The 25,786-nt window shown below is 35.6% G+C and overlaps 1 protein-coding gene across 1 annotated transcript in view; it reads left to right on the top strand.

Moving 5' to 3' along the window:
* The first annotated feature begins 6,092 nt into the window (after window positions 1–6,092).
* The window catches only part of LOC145291483 (cysteine and histidine-rich domain-containing protein 1-like), a 40,699-nt gene continuing 21,005 nt past the window's right edge, over window positions 6,093–25,786 (top strand). The window contains exon 1 of the mRNA XM_080137364.1: window positions 6,093–6,256. Within this exon, the coding sequence (XP_079993490.1) occupies window positions 6,196–6,256 (61 nt within the window). The 5' untranslated portion in view covers window positions 6,093–6,195. The remainder of the gene's footprint in view (window positions 6,257–25,786) is intronic.

The raw sequence follows: 25,786 nt of genomic DNA, 5'->3' as shown, positions 1-25,786 counted from the left end.
ACAAATCAAATTAATTCACATTCTGCTATCAACCAATCAGAAACCAGAATTACTCCATAAAAATTAAACCTTGTTTTTAGCAACATTGCATATGTTTTCTTTGTGTCAACACAAGAAGGATCTTTTGCTCTTTGGCTACAAAATTATAAAATCCGAAACCTGTACAGAACAGCTGTCTACTGAAAACTCGTTATCTCCAGGACTTGTATAGAATAACTAATAATCGGAAACTTTTCTGAAACTAAACATGGCTTACAACTCAAGAATATGCAATTCAACTTGTCCTGTTTAGAACAGACAAACTGTATTTAATGTAATCTAATCTTCACTCTTTACTGCTGTTTGCCATCTTAGACTCCTTTCAGCCTGCCACTCCAGTTCCTGCTGCTCTAAAATATTCTGGTTACTTCAGCTCCAGCACTTCATGCTCCAACAAATTTCAGCAGCTCCTTCCAGCAGCACCTGCTCCAGTGGCTCCAGCTCCTTCCTGTGCCAGCTGTTCCTGCTTCAGCTTTTTCCAGCAATTCCTGTTCTAGTTCATAGCAGTTCCATCCTGCAGCCACCAGCTCCCTGTTCCAGTACCATTTGACATCTTGGATCCTCGTTCCAGTGTCAGGTTCGGTCTTTATAGCCCAGACCAACCTGGGGCACCTTACTATACCTCAGAAACGTTTGAATTTTAACTGCTAGACGTCTTGCCTCATACTAATGATAACACCCTTGAGTCATATCAGTGAAAAAATTCTTGTCCTGCCTCAATCCAGTGACAATGTTCCTATCCTCCCGCATACAAGTGACATCAAAATATATTATCCTATTTCCTAATGATATTTACCTTTACCTACATACGATATCGATCATTTTTAAAACTGTAACCGAAATCATCATTCTCGCAAACGGCCTCATGTTTGCTTAGCCTGTAAAATGCCAGCAGAAAATGTAGAAAAAAGATAAGCATAATTTTGTAGGTTGCTTATTGGTGAACGTATGCCATTAATTTGCATATGTGCACAATTGGTAACTGTTAAATTGGATGAATTCTAAAGCAGAGTTGAGTGGAGATTTTTGTTGGACAGCATGGAACGAGAACAAACAGTGGAAGATAATATCGCCTACACGATGATTTGTTGGAAGTTGAGGAAAGAAAGGAAAAAAGACTTTCGTGCGTTGTATTGACAAGAGAACGATTTGACAATGTCAGTTTTTGTTTTGTTTGTTTCCCTTTTATAAGCTATCTTGGCGTTTTTATTTTATTTTTCAAGTAACTTAGATAAGAAGTGACTAAAATAAAAATAAAAATAAAAAATGGACAGATTCGACATTCATTTAATACCAGAATTTGATGGATCCTGCTCGCCCATCTGTTGTCGAATGTGTTGAGAAGGCTGAGCGTATTTGCAAATTGTGCAAAATAAAGGAGCCAACAACAGTTATTCCATTCTGATTAACTGGAAGGGCCTATGCAGTGTACCAACAACTCGGGGATGAACCTGACTGGGAAGAAATTAAGCAGAGCTTATATACAGCATTTGGAATGGATCCTTTTGTTGCATGACAACAGTTCACTACCCGACGACTACATCCCAATAAAACGGTGGACGTTTACTTAGCTGATTTACGGGTGGTGTCAACAACAAAATGTTAAGCTGTGCCTTTTTGGTGGGCTTACCTGAGGATGTCAGACTTTTTTGAGCATCGTCATGTATCGACAGATTAACAACGGACGAGTTATTGGCCTGGACACAAAACATCCTTAAGAAACCAGAACCAATTACTGCAGCAGCCGGCACTAGTCGTGCAGCATCTAAACCCTATGGAGACAATGTGGATTCTCTTCCAGCTGATGCTAAACATGAAAGCCCTGTCTGCTATAAATGTGGGGGTCCTAACTATTTTGCTAAGGAGTGCCGGAGTCAAAGTGGTACGACGAATGTTTATCCACGAGCACACAGAACACTACAATATTATCGCTGCAATGAGTTAGATCACATATCTCGTAACTGTTCGGGAAACAAAGTCAAGGACAAGGTACTGTGGCCACCCTTGCCCACTGTCAAGCCAGCATTGCCTGTTGTTGGCGTCAGAATTAATGATGTGCAATGTTAAGCATTTGTAGACACAGGAGGTTCCTGGTCTATAGTTAGCGCAAATCACTGTCGGATGTGAAGGAAGCAACAAGTGGAGGTCATGACTATTAATGGCTTATCCCAAACATGTTGCGGTATAGGGACTGTCACAAGCTGCACTGAGAAAGGTGACACAGCTGAAGTTGGCGATCTGGTGATGCAGGAAAACCCCCTTGAATACGACTTATTACTTAGAATTGATGCAATTAAACCTCTAGGAAGCGTCATGATTACAGCAGTTGGAGATATAACGCTTGGTAGAGGGAAAAGTTTGTGCAGCTATTTCTGTTGAGAAAAAGGACTTCTCTGCTACATCTGATGACAAAGAAAGGGCTTGGACTGCGAGGTGGAAATGGACCATGATCGAATCGCCAGATCAGTTATGCAATACCATTCTAGAGTATGCAGTTTCTACCAAGAATTGGGCTGCATATGAAGAAGAACTTCGACTGTGGATTGATAATGGTTGGTTAATACCATACCCACAAGAACGTCTAGAACCACCCAAAGGATTAATTCCACTCATGGTTATTGAACACCTGACTAAACACAAAATTCGACCAGTGATGGATTATCAAGAAATGAATCAGCATGTTGATGCTTTTACTGGGACTGCAGATGTGTGCACTGCTAAACAACGAGAATGGCGTCAGAAAGGGAGTAATGTAGCACTGCTGGATTTGAAGAGAGCCTACCTACAAATACAGGTTCATGAATTACTGTGGCCATTTCAGACAGTGATAATCAAGGGTAAACGATAATGTTTGACGCACTTAAGTTTTGGCCTAAACGTAGCACCCTTAATAAAGGCAGCTATCATTAAAACTGTTTTGATGCAAGATGAGACCACAGTGAAAGCTACTTCAGCTTACATTGATGACATCTATGTTAATGAATACATAATGTCTACAGATGCGGTTCAAATGAAACTGGAATCTTTCAGTTTAATAAGCAAGGACCCTAAGTGCTTAAAGGATGGAGTGCTTGTGTTGGGCTTTGAGGTTCGGGAGGAATGTAATACTTTACGATGGAAGCGAGGAAGTGTGTTAATGTGGTGCATCACGTTTTCTATTTGTGGTAAATTAGTAGGACATTTACCTGCCTGTGGATGGCTCCCAGTGGCAACAGGAGTACTAAAACGATTAGCAACTGCAGTCACAAAAGGATGGAACGACTTAGTCGATGACGATTCTCTCCAGCAAATGATGGCTTAAGCATTGACTAAAGTATGTAGAAATGACCCTGGCCGGGAAGAGTGGCATGTATCTGGACACGAACTGAATACATTGGTTGACACTAGTTCTTTGGTTATAGGTGTTGTGTTAGAAAGATTGGGTAACGTTGAAGATGCGTGCTGGTTTCGTCTGAAAAATGATGCCCAGCATATCAATTTGGCGAAACTTTTTGCCACACTGAAAGGGCTTAATCTTGTGCTGCAGTGGCAGGCTCGAGTTGTACAACTTCACACTGACTCATTGTGTGTTTACCACTGATTGACTGACACCTTAATGGGAAAGGCACGAGTCAAGACTAAAGCCACAAGTGAAATGTTGATATGAAGGAGACTAGCGATAATAAAGCATCTAGTTGATGAATACAGTTTGCAGGTTGACATCCTGGAATTCGTTAAACCACATATTTTATCCGAAGAATGTGCCCTGCAACTACAAAGGCATCGATCAAGGCAGCAATACACTCGTGCGAAGAGTGTCAGTGAATTGATCCAGCATCATCCCGATGGCAAAAAATGAAGCTTGAGGTGGATGAAAACTGGTGTCGGATAGGTATTACAATGGCAAACATTTCTTGACCATAAACTGTGGCCCAGCGCGTTTCATGATATGGCGTCTATTGACACAACAGGATACGTCAAGCATTGTGCAACAATTAAGAACCATCTTTGAACGTGATCCCCCACTTGAAATCTTGACTGATAATGCCTCTACATTTTGATGTCAAGAATTTCAGAAATTCACAACTGAATTGGGGGTTAGAATACGTTACCAATGTACATATTTTCCTGGAGGTAACGGCATAATGGAGCGGTGTCACACACCGTCAAAAGAATTGCAGTCAGGACGCAGTGTTCAATTCCAGAAGCTGTCTGAAAGTATAATATGACACCTGCGCGAGCCTTTTCTAGTCTCACACAAAAACACGCGTTCACATCTCAAGCTATATTACTTGTCATATACATACGCGCACACAAACATATGTGCGCACGTCCACACACGTACATATATTCACGTTCGCGTATATACACTCACATTCACATGTATACGCACACACGTACACACACAAGGACAGCGTCACTTCCCCTTTCAAAGGAAATCCACACATGCGCAAAAGACCACCGGAAACAAGTATAAAAGCAAGAGCAATAAGCAGCATCTCCCTTTTTTCGGACCAGCTTCCGAGGTGAGTGATCGGCACACCAGTCACCTACGTTTCGGCAGGCGCACGCACGCCTCACGCCACTTGCTACTATGTGGGACAAAAAGCTAATAAACCGTACGTACACTTTATACGCTTTCTCTCTCCATGAACTGGATTGACATTCTCACTCTTTCTCTCTCTCTCTCTACCTACAACTTGTGCCGGAGAACACCTTCGCGTAGCTGACTGCTAACTGATGTCAACCCTCTATCCTTTGTCTTTGTCTACATGCTGGACTATCATTCTCATTTCCACTACATTACTCACTTCTCTTCCCACGCATGAACAAACGATAGTGACCCGAACATGAGATGAACACACATTTCCTTTTCTTTCTACACCACCAGTCCCGCAACAAACGATGATTACACCCGCGCGGACATGAACACATGTTATATCTAAAACATTCATTTTTCAACAGTAAATAAACACGTTTATCTCTTCCAGCAATTGAGTTTTTGTTTCCTTCTTTCCATTTGTTTCATTATTTTTCTTTTGTAACAGGATTAGGATTTATATATCCTAGTCCTCTACACGTCCAAGGATGATGCAACACCAACTGTGCCAGCCAATGGGATTTACCGGTACAAATAGCATATAAAAGGAACCAGAAGGAAATTGTGGAATGTGCTGGTAATGATGACGGTACTGATGAGGAAGATGGGAACGAGTAAGTGACAACCTCCAATTCTACGTAGAAGTACACATTGAAGGCGATCACCATCTCCCTGCTATTTATGTGATAGTGATATCAGGAGGGGGGGTGTAATAGAAATAACCACTCTCGCAAACGACCTCGTGTTTGCTTAGTCTGTAAAATGTAGAAAAGAAAATGTAGAAAAAAAGATGAGCATAATTTTGTTGGTCGCTCATTGGTGAACGGATGCCATTAATTTGTACACAATTGGTAACTGTTAAAAGGGACGAATTTTAAAGCATAGGCGGTGAGTTGAGTTTTTTGTTGGATAGCTTAGGAGCGCGAACGGTGGAAGATAATATCGAATACACGAGGATTTGTTGCGAGTTAAGGGAAGAGAAGAAAGATTTTCGTGCATTGTATCGATAAGAGGACAGTTTGACACTGCCAGTCTGTATTTTTATTTTTCCATTTTATATATATATATATATATATATATATATATATATATATATATATGTATGTATGCCATTTATCATATTTGGCCTGTGTCTACTTTCTTAGTTGTACGGCCGATCAGCATCCAACAAATTGATTGCATAACGCTTCCATGTTAAAACATACGATAAAACTCCATAAATTTTATTCTTACTGGAAATCATTTTTCTAGATCATTTTTTGTTTTAATTTATACTAATTTCGCTATAACACATAAGTATATAATGTTTTCACCTGAAATGCGTTCTGTTAAGATCACTAATCTACACAGGCACCCATCAAGTTTAAACGTAACCGACAAAAATCATATTTTATCTAAAAAAGAAAAAAATGAACTGGCTGAGGGTCCACTTAATTTTTTTTTTTTTTTAATGAATTCGGAGTGATCTCCCCTTTCACGTGGAAACTTCTAGAAAAGGAGTCGTATTTCAATTGATTTTCATCTTATGTTACCGTGCGTGCGTTTACCGAAAGCAGACCAATCGCATTTTTCTAACCATGCTTACCTGTTACAACCGATCTTGTGGGAAAGAATTCGACCCCTCAAAAAATGAGGACGGTAAGTTTTCTACTCTTTAACATTTGAAACCGTTCAAGATTTTTTTTGTTCAGGTTTATCAACGTTTTTAGTTTTGGTACTTGTGCAGTTTACGGACTGTGTTGAATTACGCTATGATGTAGATAATCCTTAATATGGGGATGGCATTTTGTAAATATTCTGTACTTTCACCTAACAAGTTAATAAACAAAAATACAGTAAAAAATAACTAATTGAAAATCCTCCCTCTCTCTCTTTCTATACGGTCCGTGTTCTGCATACGGACCGTTTTTTCTTTTTTAATATTTTACTCTAGATGAGAAATGTTATCGAAAGAAACGTCATTTTTTTTTTTTTTTTAATTCATTTCAGTCATAAATTACATTCCTTTGTGTGTTGTTTCCAATGAATAGGTCGCGGTTTCAGGTTTTACGATCTCCTCAAAGCCAATTTCGACTGTCCAAAAATTCAGTACGCAAAGTTAAGGACGTTGGAAGTGAACTCGGTTTATGTAAAGTTCATTTATTTATTTATTTTTATTGCTTCGTGATAAAACAACAAATGGTTCCATATGGTTTCGTTTCACGTTTACTGAGTCCCATTCCATATTTAGGTAAACCGAATCTACTTTCGGCGTCTAACTTTGCGTACTGAATTTTTTTTTTTTTTTTACATAGCCGCCGATTTATTATTTGGTGCTTACAGCATTTTAACCTTTTAGACTAAATCTAAAGCTTACATTAGAGTAATAAACAAAAACAGTTCTGTTCAAATACTGTAGAAGTACTCATTGTCTATCAAATAATACTGTGCACCCAAGTGCAATCCGTACATAGTAATTTTCGAATTATGTAATATTTTCTTATTTAACGTAGTTCAATGAACGCCATGGAAACCGACCTGTTCGTTTGAAGCTTACAAAAATAAACGGTAGTTGGGTTCTTTTGGTGTTTATGCCAATAATGAATTGGTGGGTCATAAAGAATGGTTCTCGCTCGACTTGTCTAAACCTGTGGGGATTGATGAGAATTGGCTGCGAACCGGATGTTGACACATCCACGGTCGGAGACTTTAAAAAAAATTTTTTTCACATGGTAGTCACCACTTATCAAGGCCCGGAAGTCACTCGGGGATAAGGGTTAATCAATGGGATAATATCGTAGTAATCGTTAGTAATGGAGATTTGATAAAGTGGCTTACTTAAGAGGGCGGTTTATCAGGAATTTGTTTATGTTGGACTTGAAGACATCCAAGTCGTAGTCGGGTGGAAAACAGGCAAACAGAAGAGTTCCACAGGCGTGCGCGTGCACACTGCTGCAGTGCTGCACTTCTAAGAAAGAAGCTTTGTTCATGGAATCTACGTTTTGATTTAGGCATAGATAAAGAATGGGGGAAATTATTGACAGTGGTTTCAGCTAAACGGTGTTTTTCGTGAAAAATTGGAGAGGGGGACCATAGATTGGAGCTCAGACGACTAAATAAAAAACGTCTTGTATGCACCGCCGGTTTGCACCGGCTCGATGCATTGCAGCAGGGCTTCCAGTAACCCCTTTAGTTCTAAAAAAAAAATAATTTAGTATCTAGCATTATTGGATATATGCTAAATTATTTAACTAGTAATAAACATTTAAAGCAGTACCGTCGGTTTCAAATCCAAATAAAATAGGTCTATGAATAGTAGTTGTTACCCTGGCAAAATCACCGCTAAAAGACCGTCCGCGTCCATCAAACTTAAACACCAAACTCGGAACTTGAAAACAAATTGAAACCAAATGTATTTTTATTATTACCAGAAAAGATGTATTTTCCCTGTTAGTAATTCGTTCTTACTAAAATAATATTTTGTTAGCTTTCTAAAATGAAATGAAATTGTTTTCTTTTTTCCATAGATATTTATTTTACCCTGCTAGCAGTGTTCTTTTTGTAGGGGGGGGAGAACTAATGATTGCTTAAAGAGAGGGAGAGCAGTGTGCACTTACCTTGCTTGCTAACCAAAAGAGATTGCTTTGCCTTCTCAGGTGTTTTAAAGTTTTTTCCCAGGTCAGGTGACAGTTAATCACATGACCGGTTAAAATTTAAAAGGAGATTTCTCTCCACTTATCATAAGTTTTTTTTTTTTTTTTAAATTTATAAAATGCATTGGTGGCTAATGCTGGGAAGCTACACTTTGATCATCTCAACTTTGCTGCCAAGATATTTGTACCAGACTGTTACGTTGCAGAAGGGGGCAATTTTTCCGCAACCTAAGGTAGGTGCACATTGCTTCCTTTTCTTGACTGAGCAGCCATTGGATTTTTAGAGGAAAAATTAATTTTTTTTTTTTTTTTTTTTGTGGAGGAATTCCTTACTAACATGGATAGAAGCAAAGTAGATTTACAGAAAAGAATTTCTCTTCTATGAACCAAAATCAGAACTATTCTGGAGATGGCTCACATGAACTCTCTAGTAAATCATTTGCTGCATTGCAGAAATCTGTTAAGGAATATTTGACAGAAGTTGATATATGCGTTAGCAAGATTCGGCTGTTATCTTCTGAGGAGTGAGTTCAAGAATCTCTGGCACATACCTTGATATTCAGAAGGCAGCTTGAGTTAAATTTCCTCCCTGCCACCTCTGAGTCCATAAGTTCTGCTCCATGTTCCCTAGAAATTGAAAGAGGCGCGTCTTCATTTACCGTGAAGCCACCTCAGCTCCAGATTACTGGGCCTACCTTTAATTGGTTGGAGATGCAATCGAACCCCATGAGTTTCAGGAATTTTCTATCACAATTTGAAAATTGTGTGGCCAGCATGGCTGATGATGCTGAAAGGTTGAATTTTCTGAAGTGTTCTCTCTCCGGTCAACCTTTATTTCTCATTAATCATATGACTATTTGCAACAGAAATTATGGGTTGGCTCTTTCTGTCTTGAAGAGGGAATACTTCGATGAGGATGAGATAATAGACCATATATTTCAGGACATTTTGGACTTCACCTATATATGGGATAGAGGCTTTACCACTCTGACTAACTTCATTACCAAAGCAGCCTTACTTCTGGTGGAGCTGGAAAGCTCCTTCAGCTGTCCTTTCGGGGCTCGACTTATGGCAAAGATTCTCTTTTCCAAATTCCCCAGAGAGGTCCAAGGGGATTTGATTAAAATTTCTAGGAGAATCCCCACCTTGTTGTCCATTTTGTGGGATACTAGGGAGGCAGTTAAACGTCTTCTCATCAAGGGAGATAAGGTCCCTGACTCCACCCTTAATACTAATCGGTCCTTGGAGGATGTGTCATCTAGGTCAAAGGGATTTTTCTCTTCAGGCTAACTCTGCTTGTCGCACTCAGGGTGGAAACTTCTCCCCCCCCCCCGTTTTGTATTACCTTTGGCAAGGATGGTGAGCAGGTTTCTGCAAACTGTTTGTTGGACACTGGCAGTGACCGGACTTATGTCGGCTGTTAGAACCCCTTGGTTCCTTAGTGTCCATTGGACTGGATTGTGAACTCAAATTAACTACAATACTTTGAGACGCTTTAGGGAAGTAAAATTGGAGGTTAGTGTTGGATCTCATTCCCGATTTTCTCTTCCTGTACTAGGATATATCTGTATGCATTTAGGAGTTGGATACTCTTTTAGATGGGTTCCAACGTCTTGTCTCCTAGCAAGTAGATTTGAGAGAGGCACAAGTATTATTCTGATTCATGGAATAATTGGATTGGATTTTATTCAAAGCTTGGGTACTCTCCAATTAGTTCCTTGTTTGTATGGGTAAGCTTTTATTACTCCAACAGGTTCCATTTGGTGAAGTGAAGCAGTTCCTTGACTTGGGCCATTCTCTGGATGATAACCCAGAGAGCCTTACCTTCAATTCCGTTCTAGCATCAACAGCAGAAGTCAACCCCTCCCACCTATGTTTTGTACTAATTGCAGAGCATGTATGAGGATCCACTTAGCGACCCCCCCCCCAACCCCGGACAGTGATGTGCATAGGGGTTAGAGAAAATGTTCGGAGTGGAGTCCCTCAGAATAAGAGAACAAGAACAAATTATGACGAACAGAAGACTGCGTTCTTCCAACAATCCATCTTGTTTAAAAACAAGTATTACGTCCAGTTTCCCTGGGAGGAAGACAAAATATTGCACGTCCCCTCGAACCATGCTGTGGCCCTGCATATTAGAACGCAGCAGGAACGGGAGAGTATAATGAAGATTTTTGTGCCTCTGTAGAGATTTAATGAATTTATTTGGATTCCCTATAGACTGGTTGTGAAATCGGACCTGACTTTGACCACAAAAATTCTGCCAGTATTCAACTGTAGCCTCAAGGTTGGGGACTCTCCATCTTTGAACGAAGCTACTTACCAGGGAGTAAATTTAACAAGTGATCTGTTGGATTTAACTGCTCAGTTTCCGCTCCAATAATTATGTGTTGGCAGACATCAAAGCCTTCTTGATGATCCACCTGAAGCTGGAATCTGATTAGAACAGATTCATTATTTTTATTTTTTGACGGATGGAGAACGACTGTTTTAGATACAACCAAATCATTTTTAGGTTTGCGTATAGTTCCTTTATCTTGAATTATGCTCTCCGGTATCATGCTGTGCAGTTTCCTCATGGATAACTGCAGATTTATGATAGATAATCGCTTTTATGTAGATAATCTCATCATGTCCAGTTACAGTCCAGAGGAGCTGTGTGGAGATTCTTCTTCAGTTGTCATAAGTTTTCTTTTTTTAAATGCATTGGTGGCTGACGCTGGGAAGCTACTCTTTGATTACCTCAGCTTTGCTGGCAAGGTATTTGTTACCAGACTTACGTTGCAGAAGGGGGCAATTCTTCCGCAACCTAAGGTAGGTGCACAGTTTCCTTTTCTTGACTGAGCAATCATTTGATTTTTTAGGGGAAAAATTTTTTTTCACATGATTTCATTATTTACTTAGTTTCATTTTCAATGAATTTTATTCAAGTATGCATGGAAAAAAGTAGGATTAACAACTTTATTTCATTTTAGTAAAGATAACGGAATATTTTAGTAAGAAAGATAGCGAAATAATAATGTATTCCTACTAAAATAATAACAGGGAAAATACATTTTTTTCTGGTAATAATAAAAATACATTTTGTTTCATTTCGTGCTTAAGTTTGGATGCAGACGATTTTTTAGCAGTGATTTTTGCCAGGGCATTCCGATAGTCACATTTTATTTGGATTTGAAACCAACCGTACTGCTGCTTTAAATGTTTATTTTATCTAATTCCGAGTTTGGCAGTTAAGTTTGGACGCAGACAATTTTTAGCTGTAATTTGGCCAGGGTATTCCAATAGTCACATCTACTAGCAGTATCAGAATTTTGGGGGAATTTTTGACACCCCTAACAGAAAACTGCGATTAAAATATAGAAAACTCGTAATTTCTCTTTCTAAAGTGGGTTATTTATTTTCTTTATAGAATATGCTTCCAAAATAAACTATTTAAGTTGTTTAAAAAATAATAGAAATATTATTTTTCATTGTTTAAAAAACATTGTTTACAAAGTGCGTGCGTGCGCTCTGGGAAGCCATTTTGTTACGTAGTGAAATCAATTGATTTTTATGAGATGAATATTTTTCAATTTTTAAACTTTAAAAATCTATCAAAATTTTCCTATTCGTTCAATTGTTACGTTTTTTTCAGGGTGAATGTAAAATTTTATGCTCTTTCCGATAAACTAAATATAATATTTTAGACAAACGTTGTTTTATAAATTCACCCCCCCATTTTGGAATGTCTATGAGAATTTTAATAATTAATTTTGTTTGACACGTTTTATATATCACAAATTGAAGATAAAATATGAATAAATAAAATAGTCAAATTTAAAACAACAAAAAATATCACTTATCTGTAAATTTACCGGTAAAGTCCAAAATTTAAATCCTTCTTTTTTCGATAACCACGTGTTTTTTTTTTTTTTTTTTTTTTTTTTTTACGTGGAAGCTTAATTTTTGTTTAGAATGTTCCAGTAATTAATGGTCGATCAGTTTATATATTTATATTTAATTCCTGGTTTCCTTTTTTTCGATATAAAAAAAAAAAAGACGAAATCGGATAATGCAGATTTATAGTATAATAAAAAAAAAATTCAGGTATTTCTTTAAGATATTAAAAAAAAAAAAATAACATTGCATATCTGCGTCATATCGTAATTCGTGTTAATGAAAAAATGAAAACTCCCAGTTTTTTATTTACGATAGCGTAAAGGCACAAAAATAAAAAAAAGGACAAGTTATCTCCCTTAAATCTGTTCATTGCAATGTGGCCATAAAGTGGGTGCCCATTTGACGTCACATCATTATAGAAAAGTGACCCCCCACTTTGTGACCATTTGTAAAATTTTTTATCTTGGAAACTACTAGTTTCGTTTGCCGTATATATAAATGGTTATTTCCGTTTTCAGCGCCTCCGAAAACCTTTAAAAGTGGAAAATTTGAAGGAATATAATCCAATATCGAGATTATTAAGGTTTCTGAATTAGTGTTTTTTTTTACACTTATAGGCCTCCGTACATAAGTAAGAGATAATTTTTCACTTCCGGTGTCGTTACAAGTTGCTTTTAAAGCCACGCGTGGTCGCGATGTCTGTTGGAAAAATCCTTCCATTTAAAAAATACATGGATTATAATACATAAATATGAATAAATTCTCATACAGGAAGATTAAAAGAAAGCATATCTTACTCATTAACCAGGTAAATTATATATTTTGCCATTTTAAAAATATTTATCGTAAGATTCAACTAGTGTTTTGTTCGACATTCCGTGAAATGTTAAGTGAAAAATCGAAGGAAAAATAAAATTGTTTATTTCTCTATTAAAGCTTTTATGATATTAAAATTTGGTCTTTGCTCGTTTTATTGAAATAAAATTTACGGGTTTAAATTACGTTTTACTATTATTAAAATCTGATAGAAATATAGGTGTATATTCAAAATGGCGACTCGCCTGAAAATTTCAACAAAATTCTGATACTGCTACACATCTACCTATTTCCTATTTTGCCCAGACTAATGAAATGATGTTGTCTGTGTATTTGCTCATTCCAATAACTTCTTGTGAACTGAAAGTCTCTTCAGTTTTCGGTATTTATGCTGAATACGAATGATGTTATTTTTAGACAAGATTTTCAAAATTCAATTATTTTACAGTATCTTTTTATTAAATTGTTAGTGAAAGTATGCAACAGTTTGACCCCCCCCCCACTTTAAGACTACATGGTACTTGTGCATTTTGCTATTGTGCTGAAATAATGTTATTTGGAAAGCCGTTCTTAACATGGGGGTGGGGTGTTGTGTAACTATTCTGTGCTTCTACCTAACAATTTAATAAAGATATTGTGGAACTTGAATTTAACCTGAAAAACCATTTAAAAATAGCACGGTAACAAAAGTGCTAGGTACGGGCAAAAAATGGTGGAGTGAAGTTGGATGGACATAATTTTGAAAGCTGATTTATCATTTTTTTTTTAGGTTTCAACTACTTTTTGATTGGGTTTGAAAGATAAGACTAATTTCCAAAAGGCAAAAAAATATTTGTATACGTGAAAAATTATGAAAAGTTTCCAGGGCAAGCTAACCAATTCAGTTAAATTTTGAAGTTAAATAAATTTATTGTAAAAACCCTTTTAAAGATAATATTAGTTTTCTAGGTCTTTTTCAAAGATAATTAGCAAAGTTCTAAAATATTGAATTAAATCAAAAAAAAAACCCAAAACACCTTATTTGTACAGAAAAATAGCTTAATTACCTCCCAAAAGTGAGATTCTTGCTTCACAAAATATCTTCAAAATTAAAGTCTCTAAAGATATCGATTATACGGAAGCCCATAATCTTAAGCAGTTGAAAGGCTGTCTGAAAATGACGTTAGGTAGTTAAAAGCAGAAATGTGTGCTGTTCCCCCTCCCCCTCAAGTTGTGCATCTGTACATTCCTATCGTGAACGTTTGTATGATTTTTACAATTTTTTAAATTCAATTTTTTGTTCTTGCTTTTTAAATTGTTTTTATTTTTCAAGATTATATAAAAATTGTTACGCCAAAAGTTTCACATTTATGCAAGCAAGGAAAATATTAGAATCTTACATATGAAAATTATGTGACACCTGTAATTTAAAAAAAAAAATGTTTACAATTATAATTTGTGTGAAAATATTAAACAATACTTAATTCAATAAAATCAGTAGTTCGAGAAATTAACTTTAGAGTTATACTAGCATTTCAGCCCGGCGTTGCCCGGGAGTTTGGATGTGTCTGTTGAGCAAAAAAAAAAAGTGGTAGTAGGAAGGCAGGCTTAAACCCGTACTGCGAAAGAGGAAAAGAGGATGACTTTCAAAATTATCGGCGACCCCCCCCCCCCCCTCCCTGTAGAAAAGTTCCCAGTTGAAGGTGAAGATATTAATGTTTTTAGCCAATTTTTCAATGTTTGTCGTCTAGAAGGTCGGACTTTAAAACGATACTGATCTTGGTAAAATCCGTCGCCTGTCAAAAGTTTTAGGCAGACATGCAAACATACATACATACATACATTTATATATTGGTAACTAAAAATTTTCGACCCACACCGATTAAAAAGCTTGCCCTATCTCTGAATACCTTTTATGTCAAATTTCAAATGTTTAGATCAGAAATTGTCTGAGTAATTTGGTAGACCGCAAAGGTCAATTTTTTTTAACTTTGACCCCTATTACGATCCCTTAACATTTATTGTTTTGGGCTCAAATCAAGTTATTAAGTTAGATTCATGTCCAAGGAACCTATATCTAAAATTTCAAGTGTTTAGACCCAAAATTGTCGGAGTTTGGTAGAGTTCTCAAAGGTCAAATTGTTGAACTTTGACCCCTTAACAGCCAAATTTCTGGCCGAAAACCGATCCCAAAGATTTTCCGAAATCTCAGTACCCTGTATATCAAATTTCGAGTCTGTAGACTTAAAATTGAGTTATTGCGTAGGGAAATATACACATAGACATACACAGACATGTTCACTTTTATAGATATATAGATTGAATTCGTTAATATGGACTTTAGAGGCTTTTTTTTTGTTTTTTATTGTAATGTTCCTGCAAAAATTAAATTTATTCTTTAATTGTTATAATTTAAGATGTTTTATTTTCATATAAAAGAAAGCAAAAATAAACTCATGAATTTTTTTTTTTTTTACTACGGAAAAAATGAAAACCATAAACTTTAAAGGTATTTTTTGTTTAAACAAAACAATACATTTCCACTAAGATTTAAAAAAACAAAAATGAGTTCATTATATTCCATGATTATTATTTGATAGATACTGAAAATGTCATCAACATTGGTTAATTTCCTGATTTTTTAATTTTTAAGTAACGGGAGGGCTCTAAATGTTCATACATTTTGAGCATCGGCATTCATTTTTGCACATACCTAAAATGATCACCAAATACGTTTTATATATTGATATCATTTTTTATTTTTTTTATTTTACATAGGTAGAAGCACTTATCAAAGCCAGAGACAACTCGAGGATAAGGGTTAAGAGTGTACAGTAGTCAATTGGACAATATAGTAATCCTTAGTAATGGAAATTTGGTAAATTTGTTAACTTAAGTGGAACGGCTCATCAAGAACTTGTTTACGTTGGACTTGAAGACAATCATATTGTAGTCAGCTGGAAAGCAGGAAAATGGAAGACAATTCCACAGGCGTGCACTTCTAAGAAAGAAGCTTTGTTCATAGAATCTACCTTTAGGTTTAGGCACAGATAAAGAGTGGAGGGAATTATTGATAGTATTTTCAGCTAGACGAGTGTTTCTTGTGAAAGTTTGGTGAGAGGGATCATAGATTGAAGCTCAGTCGAGCACTTGCCAGGAGAATGACGATAAAGCAGAGACAAACTTGCAACATCTCTTCTGTGAGATAGAAGTTGCAGGAAAGAGAAACGGAATCTCCTACGAGGCTACGAAGTCTATTTTGAACTCTATCAAGGCAGGACAAGTCATTTCTAGCAGCTCCTACCCAGATGTGGCAACAGTTCTCAATCCTTGGATGTACCTGGTGCTTATATAGAGAATTGCATCAGCAGTGGTCGATCTACTGGATCGATAGAAGGATCTGACCATTTTTACAGCGGCCTTAGCAACAGATTTGATGTACGTGTTCCATTTAAGATCAGGAGTAAAGGTCAAGCCCAGAAGCTTGTCAAAACATGAGGCCTCCCCAAGACGAGAGCCATTCATTTTAATTGATGCCAGATGTGGATCAGAATGTTGATGATGTAAAAAGAGAAGCTTGAAAAGTAACCAGCCAGTCCTTTCCCAATTGTACCATGTGCTCAAGATCAGAGGAGAGAGAATCGTAGAGAACTTGGTCGTTTATGGTATTAGATATGCTACCATAGATGGTAGTGTCATCAGCATAAATGTCTACAAATGATATAAGGATGTGATTTGGAAGATCATTAATGTAGATCAGGAAAAGGGTTGGGCCTGGGATGGACCCCTGAGGAACTCCAGAATTAATACTGTGAGCTTCTGATTTTTGCGCATCAACTACTACTCTTATGAACCTATCGGAGAAATGATTTAATAATTGAGAAGACATTTCCAGCTATACCATAGCTGGAGATCTTGTGAAGTAAACCTTTATGCCATACCCTATCAAAGGCCATTGATATGTTAAGAGCATTATTGCCCTAGAAAGGTTGCCTCCATCAAGATTCGCTAATCCTATTAATCCTATGAGATATAACTGTAAGCACATCTGCTGTAGATCTAGCAGAACGGAAACCATATTGTGTCACTAGGGTAATTTCTGCGGAGATGGTTGATTACTTCTCTATTTAACAGATTCCAGCAACTTACTCATGACGTATAGGAGACTTATTGGCCTGTACTGAGAGGGGGACGAGCGATCACCTGAATTCTTAAATACAGGGCATACTGATGAGATTTTCCAGGGTGATGGGAAGCAATTCTCCTTAAGACAACGTTTAAATAGTTTTGTAAGTATGGGTGCTAGTTCTGGTTGAAGTTTTTTGAGTACTATAATTGGAATGCTGTCAGGGCCGGTTGCTTTACTGGAATGAAGGCTTTTGATTAGCTTGGCAACATCACATACAGATATTTGTACATCACATAATGTTTTCTGATACAGGAGGAAATATTAGAGGTTGGCAGCCTTGGTTGCAAAGGGTAGAATTAGCTGCAAAGTTCTTGACAAAGAGTTTGGCTTTGTCTAATGCTGATGAGATTACCTCCGGTCCATTGATGATAGTTGGGATAGAGCACACGCTTCTGTTCAGGATTCTGTTTGCTATTTGCCAAAACTGGTAGGAACCAAGCCGCTGCTCAGCTACTTTGGACTTGACAGATTGAGCATACAACTCTCTTGCGTTCTTTATTACTTTTTTACAATGGTTGCTGGCAGTCCTGAAAGCAACTTTAGTTTCCATACATCTATTACGTTGGAAGCAGTGGAAAAAGTGATTTCTGTGCGCAATGGCAGCAGCACATTCTGGAGAGAGCCATGGCTGGCTGTTAGGTTTTTGCTGGAAGTTTTTCGAGGGTATTAAACGGTCTATACCTACAATTAACCATTCCGTCAGGTCTGATACTATAGAGGACACATCCTTTTTAAACATGGAACGCAGAGGTATATCCGATATAAATGTACGGAAGCTATCCCAGTCAGCCTTAGTGTATCAATATACTGTACGATGAAGAGGTACGTCTGGGGACTTATTACATTTCATTTTTATCTTTATTGATACAACAGAGTGGTCAGAAGATCCAAGAGGAGACAGAATAGAAACTGAACATCCGTGAATGTTAGCTGAAGGATAAGCAGATAGTACGTGGTCAATTTTCTCGGATATGCTTTTAAAGATAGTAACTCCGCTGTTGTAGAGACCATAGAGAGTAAATATAAATGCAGTAGTTTGAGCAAGTGCAACCCGGAAGCACATATAGAGTAAGTTAGGATCTTCTCTGGAGATGTCCCTACCACATGGAAAGCCATCTTTAATATAGGCACATATTCCATGCCCATGGCGATCTTGGGGGTCAGATTTGGAAGGTAAGTTAGAGTATCCTTTAATTACGAACTCATCTAGGGATATAGTCTATCCAATGCCAGTTTCGCTTAGAAATAATAGGTCTGGTTTAGTCTCCTGTAATTGGGTTTCAACCTCTGGAAGGTTAGAATGTAGACCCCTGATGTTGGAGAAGGAAACATGGTAGTGGGGGGTCTACATGTAAAGTTGGAGATCTGGGTTTAATCGTGTAATTTTTCTAAAAACTTGTCATGATGGAGTTTTGGAATTTGTGGACTAGGTCGTCAGACTTGCTTAGAGCAAGACAGAGGGAAACTGAGAGAAAAAGAAACTAAGAAATTTTTTTTTTTTTATCATCTCAGCACAATTTGTATTCTGCATAAGTACTGTTTTTTTTTTTTTTTTTTTTTTTTAATGCAGTTTAATCACATTTCAATCACATAAATTACCATGAAAATGGGTAGTAAAAGTTTATTAAAGCTGTCATGGAAACTCAACACGGATATGCGAAAAAATGTTTTTGTATTTTCCTTAATTCTGATGTTTTTCCCTCCATAGCAGCAGAAGCATGCTTTTTAAATTTTTTTTTTATTTATTTACTAGCAGGCCGCTTGGTGTTGCCTGGGCTAAATATATGCATAAATATTATTTTACTTTAGACAGAATTCTTATGAACAGAAATACCGTAGGTATTAAACGTAATGTTTCTTTCCTTTTTAAAAACTCAAAGAACCCAAAAGAAACAGACCTGTGTATGCGAGTATTTTCTAAACAGTTCATTTCGTTTAAATAAAAAAAAAAATACTCAACTGAGATCAAAACCTAAACTAGTGAGTCACTGACACTTTAGTAGCCCATTTTTCCAGATGAAAACTGATTAAAGTTTTCTACGTGTCTGAATACCCTATATACCAAATTTCAAGTCTGTTGATAAAAAATTTGTTGAGTTTATAGGTTGAGAAGTGCCACACATGCACACGTAGATATATAGATTTGCGGAATTTATTGAATTGAAAGCTAAATCCTTAATTAAAATGTTTGGTAAATTTTTACTTTGTTTCCACCTTAACAATCTCCTGTAAAATTATGACTTTTAGATTTTCGGGTATGCTGAAAGCGAATATCACATTTAAATCTGACACAAGTTTTCTGGATGTTAAGCAATGTAATTCCTGATGTTATCACTGACCATTTTGTACGTGCAAGCACATTTATTTTGAAGTAATAAAGATGGATGTAAGAAAGAAAGATAAATAAAAACCCTGGCCAAGATGGGTTTGCCTGGGAAGTCAATATTAAAAGAAAAAGAACATATGTCTTACAGACGTAAAACCTAATATGACAATTGGGTGGTGTTTCTTTCACAATGATTTACAATTATATTTAAGGAATAAAACTAAATAAATTGTGAAACAAATAAGGATGCTGTCATGAGAGGATATTTTCCTCTTCAAAATATGAAGAAACTACAATTTCTTACATAAATAATATATATAAATGAAAATATAAAATTATGATATAATATAAAAATTTTACAATTAAAATGCATTACATTACAATTAGAAAATAAACTCTTTTTAACCGTTTCTGGAAAGTTCTAAAAATAGAACAGTGTTCTTTTTCTGAGAGCACCAGAAAGTTCCAAGTTGTAGTGTTCCATTTTAGAAATTCTAGAATGTTCCATCCACTATTTATGACTCTGGCCAATATTCCTGGGATAAAATCAGGTTGTAAGGAATTCCTGAAACAAGCTAATTGCAAACACTCTTGGTAAATATTTTATTGGACTCTTGGTAAATATTTTTTTTTCTGATCTCATAATCTGATCGAAGTAATATTTCTCAAACTGTTATCTACACTGCATAAAAGCTAGATTAACCTAGAACCGGATTTATCTTACACCTTTATTCTTGTAAATATTTGTTTTCACTGTTTATCTTTTCAATATATTATTTTTCTCTTTAACTTTTTTTTTCAATATGTTGTCTACCCTGAACATTTTCTTGCACGTAACATGTCTCTTATGAAAAATACTGCAAATAATATATTAACTAGTTACTTGAACGGATAGGATTTATTTTGTTTTGTTTTTGCTTAGTTTTCTTAAATTTTTATTTTTCTCATCATAGGCATTATTTACATATCATGCACGGTTAATGCCAGATATCCCTGCTCGTTGTGTATTTACATTCTGTACTCAATCTGTGGTAAACTACATAAATTTTGTGGTTAAATTTAAAAAAACAAAAAAAAAAAACAGAAGCTTTTTTTTTACTTATTTATTTTTTTATTTAGCGGAAGTCATGACAGTATATACCAAGGAAAAGTGTCTTATCAATGTTTATATAATTCCAGCTTAATTTTAACTTTATAGAAAAAATAACCTTTACTTTGAAATGCATTTTTTTTCTTTTTTTTTTTTTTTTTTTTTTTTTTTTTTGAATGGTTTTATTTTTAATAAAATATTACCAAAAACTTTTTTCTTCAGAATAAGATAAAATTCTTTATTTTAGCCAAAAAAAAAAAAAGAAGCCATTCACATAAAGAATTTTGAATCCAAATTCAATAAGTATTTAAAATGATCTTAACTATTTCACATCTAAAGTATTTTATTTTAGCAAAAAATCTGAAGAAAAAGACAGTTAACATTGTTAAATTTTCAATTATAAGAAAACTGGAAACCATTACCTAAACATTAGGTACTTTCAACGCATGTAACAAATTTACCCTCCCTCCCCCCACATATATAACTGATCCATTTTAATAACTTTTGTACCATTTAAAAGGAGCTTCAAGTAAACTAGTAATAAAAATTTTAGCATACAAAAACTAAGAAAATGCAAGATTAAAATCGTATTTATATTACGACGCCTTAAAACCAGTTTCCTATGTAGTAATCATTTTGAAAGCGTAAACATACTTGTTTTTAAAAAAAAATCTAGCAAAAATCAATTAATGGTCAGATTTTCATGAAATTTTCAATACTTATTCATTTATAAATTAACTTGTATTTTAAAAGCAGTTTTCGTTAAATATGAGAAAAATGCGAAGCTTACACTTTGTTTGTAAAGACAAGTGGTTTTGAGCACTATAAAAGTGATGGATGAATGTTTGAAATAAACATTTGTTGAGGTCATCTGCGGGCACCGCTCCCATGGGTCAATGGGTAGAACTACCAACTATCAATGTGATGGTTCTAGGTTCAATCCTTGGCTAGGGAAATGTGCGAATCTAGCTGCACAGATGAGTTGTGTTTGCTGGTGCACCCCCACTCTCCCTATTCATGTTACGAAAGCGAAACAAAAAAAATTAGGTTGAAAATTGCAACATTTTATAAAGCTGAAGAGTTTAAATGAACTTTGTTTAAAAAAAAAAAAAATAAATCGACATAAAACCAATATTGCCATTTTATTTACTTCAAGTAAAATAAATGGTTTTGTTAGAAGTCTCTAGTAAATATTAATCAGAAACTGTTTTTCTCTGGGTGCTTAAGATAATTGACAAATCGATTTTTTTTTAAATGTGGTTTGAAGCAAAAACGGTACTTGGCATGTCGAAAATATTAATATATCCAAAAATTACGAAAACTCTGAAAACTACTATTGTTTTTAGTAAGTTTATCACTATAAGGCTAAAATGTTCGTTGCCATTGAAGTAGCGAAAAGGGAGATAAGTATGTCCCTGGTATTCGCAATCTTTTCTAGGGGAAAATGCTGTTTCCCCCTCAATTTTCCATAAAAATTATGTGGTAAAACTTGCAGAGAATGTTTTTACGGCTGTAAAAATGGAACACTGCTTTTATAGCTGGCTGGAGGCCAGTTAAGCTTCCCGCTGTTTTATTTATTTGTATCCCAACGATGTTGGCGAAAACCAGCGCCCCCCCCCAGGGGAACTCTGGCAGTATCAATAGCAATTGTCTGATATGAAGGGGTTTCCTCCACATTGATCAAACCTAATTCACTTCTAAACGTCCTGGCTCAGAAGGGCAGGTGGATGCTTTTGCTTCGATTAGTTTTTTTTTTTTTTTTTTTTTTTTTTTTTTTACATAGGAATCATCACTTATCAAGGCCCAGAGGCCACTCGAGGATAAGGGTTAAAGAGTGTACGGTATCAGAATCATAGTAATTGTTAGTAATGGAAATTTGGTAAATTTTGTTAACTTGAGTGTAACGGCTCAAGAACTTGTTTGCATTGGGCTTGAAGACGGCCATATTGTAGTCAGCTGGAAAGCAGGCAAACGAAAGACCATTCCAGAGGCGAAAGAAAGAAACTTTGTTCATGGAATTTAGGTTTAGGCACAGATAAAGAGTAGAGGAATTTGTTAAGTGTTTTCAGCTTGATGAGTGTTTCTCGTGAAGTTTGGCGAGTGGGAACCATTGATTTAAGTTCAGACGAGCACTTGCCATGAAAATAACGATAAAGCAGAGACAGGCTCGCAACGTCTCTTCTGTGAGAAAGAGGTTGCAGGGAAGAAAAAAGACATCCTCTACTAGGCAACGGTCTATTTTGAACTCTATCAAGGCAGGATAAGATTTTTCTAGCAGTTCCTGCTCAGATGTGGCAACAGTACTCCATTCCTAGATGTACCTCGCTTTTATATAGGTAGAGAATTGCATCAGCAGTGATCGATCCACTGGATCAATAAAAGGATCCCACCATTTTTTTCCAGCGATCTTGGCAACGAATTTGCTGTAAGTGTTCCATTTCAGATCAGAAGTAAAGGTCAAGCCAAGAAACTTCTCAAAACATGAAGCCTCCCCAAGACGAGCCATTCATTTCAATTGATGCCAGATGGGGATCAGAATGTTGATGATGTAAAGAGAGAAGCTTGGTTTTAGATGCATTAAAAGTAACCAGCCACCTCTTCCCCATTGTACTACGTGCTCAAGATCAGAGGAGAGAGAATTGGAGAGAACTTGGTTGTTTACTGTCTTAGATGTGCTACCATAAATGGTAGTGTCGTCAGCATAAATGTCTACAAATGATGTAAGGATGTGATTTGGAAGATCATTAATGTAGATCAGGAAAAGAGTTGGGCCCAGGATGGACCCCTGAGAGACACCGGCATTAACACTGTGAGCTTCTGATTTTTTGCCCCTCGACTACTACTCTTATGAACCTATCAGAAAGAAATGATTTAATAACTGAGAAGACATTTCCAGCTATACCATAGCTAGAGATCTTATGAAGTAAACCTTTATGCCATACCCTATCAAAGGCCTTAGATATATCAAGAGCAATTGCCCTAGAAAGGTTGCTTCCGTCGAGAGATTTGCTAATCCTATGAGATATAACTGTAAGCACATCTGCTGTAGATCTAGCAGAATGGAAACCATATTGAGTGTCACTAAGAAGGATATTTTTGTTGAGATGGTAGATTACTTCTGTATTTTTATGCAATTTAATTTTTAAATAATAAAAACTGGTTGTTTTAATCAGCAGGTCGATGTTGATAAAATTATTAAGAAAATGGTAAGGAAATAAAAGATTTTTTTAAATGTTGGATACAAAACTTTGTCGAGGAGAAGGGTAGTATTTTCCCAACATTAAAAGTCAATGTTAGAATTTAGGATGTTGATCTTTCCTATCCTTGGGCAGTGAAGAAGTCATTCTGGACTGATATAATTTTTATGTATAATAAAATCACGTCTTAAATACATAGTTTTATTTACAAAACCTTTTCTTTTGCGTCTTATCAATCTTTCCTGTCCTGAGAAATCCTTCCAGACTGAGGCTTTTAATTTCTTGTTGCACTCCAGAGTGCCTCATTTAGAGAGGAACAGGATTTTCCCTACATTAAAAACAAATAATTTAATAAATTCTTAAAATAATAAGTGCAGATTGGACAAAAGGTCAGTTTTTATTGTAGGGAATATCCGACTCCCTAAAGAGGCGTTCTGGATTATTACAAAAATTAAAATTACCTCAGTTTAGAAGGATTTCTGTTATTGACCAAGGAGAGGAAAAATCAAGTGTAATCACAAGATACTATACTTTACTTCAAGCCTAAAGGTCAAGGACAGTTTTGAATATTTTCTGTGTGCTTTTTTAAAATATTAACTTTAGTTACAAATTATATTTTAAGTTTTAAATATCAAATTTTAATTAAATCGTCACTTGATTAATTTAAATGATGAAAAATTCAAAAATCCAAGAATCCAAGATTATATGAAGTGTTAAGTCTGCGCTTATTCAGATTGGCACTTACGGTGATTTAAAAAAAAATGAAGAAAAACTTATTGTGTAATAATTTTTAATGTGTTTCTTTGTCAAAAGAAAATTTTGTTATTTCATGGATTTTAAAGATTAAAATTCGTTTATTGACTTTAAAAACAAATGCATTTAAAGGTGCATGATTCAATTTATACTGAGGACCTAAAAAATGATCTAAAAACGACATGGTCTCTGAAAGAAATAAACATTATACCGGTTGTGATAGGAGCAATTGGCTTAATAAAAAAGAATCTTCATAAATACTTAGAAGCAATCCCTGGAAGACCAAGCTGTAATGAAATACAGATAGCAGCCATAAAGGGAACGGTATCTATTCTTAAGAACCTTTGGATATAAAGTTAAATCATAACAGAATCAAGTGTTAGCTCCAGGAGGGAGCCCCTTGATCTCTTAAAACTTACTGAAGTAAAATACAAAAAAAAACAAAACTGAACTTTTTTTAATATAAATTTCGAAATAAAAAAAACAAATTATATACGTAAAATCTATACTCCTATAAATTTGTTTTTAATATCTTCGGTTTTCTTATGGCATGATCATTAGTTAATTATTACATGTAATCATATTCATGCAGATATCCTACATGATTGATACTTGTGTAATATCTGCATAAAAAGGTAAAAAGGTTATAGTAAATGCAAACCTCTTTCTATATATATATATATATATATATATATATATATATATATATATATAGTAATTTATAAAATATATATGGCGATTAAGCTACACTGAATATTCTGCGTTTCATCCAACTATAGGATTCGTCAGGCTTATGCGCGAATTCTGTCGTTGCTTCTTGTTTTTATATATGTTGAGGATTTCTAGTCAGCCAATCAGCTTTCTAGTATCCACCGCGCCCCTTCCTACCAGCCAATGGGCATGCATTTTATCAAACAAAGGATCTGTTTTAGAGCTAAGTTAGTGGTTTTAGGTGGCCGTTCTACTTCTTTTTTTTTTTTTTTTTTTTAATTTTTTTTTTTAATTTATTTATTTATTTTTTTATATATACATTATAAAACCCTTAAAAATGCGAATATGTATATAAAAATAAAAAAAAAAAAAAAAAAGTAGAACGGCCACCTAAAACCACTAACTTAGCTCTAAAACAGATCCTTTGTTTGATAAAATGCATGCCCATTGGCTGGTAGGAAGGGGCGCGGTGGATACTAGAAAGCTGATTGGCCAACTAGTAATCCTCAACATGTATAAAAACAAGAAGCAACGACAGAATTCGCGCATAAGCCTGACGAATCCTATAGTTGGATGAAACGCAGAATATTCAG

The sequence above is a fragment of the Euprymna scolopes genome, chromosome 12 (genome assembly GCF_053919585.1).
Source record: "Euprymna scolopes isolate OS-2025 chromosome 12, ASM5391958v1, whole genome shotgun sequence".
Classification (NCBI taxonomy): Eukaryota; Metazoa; Mollusca; class Cephalopoda; order Sepiida; family Sepiolidae; genus Euprymna; species Euprymna scolopes.
This window is presented reverse-complemented; position numbering and strand designations above follow the sequence as displayed.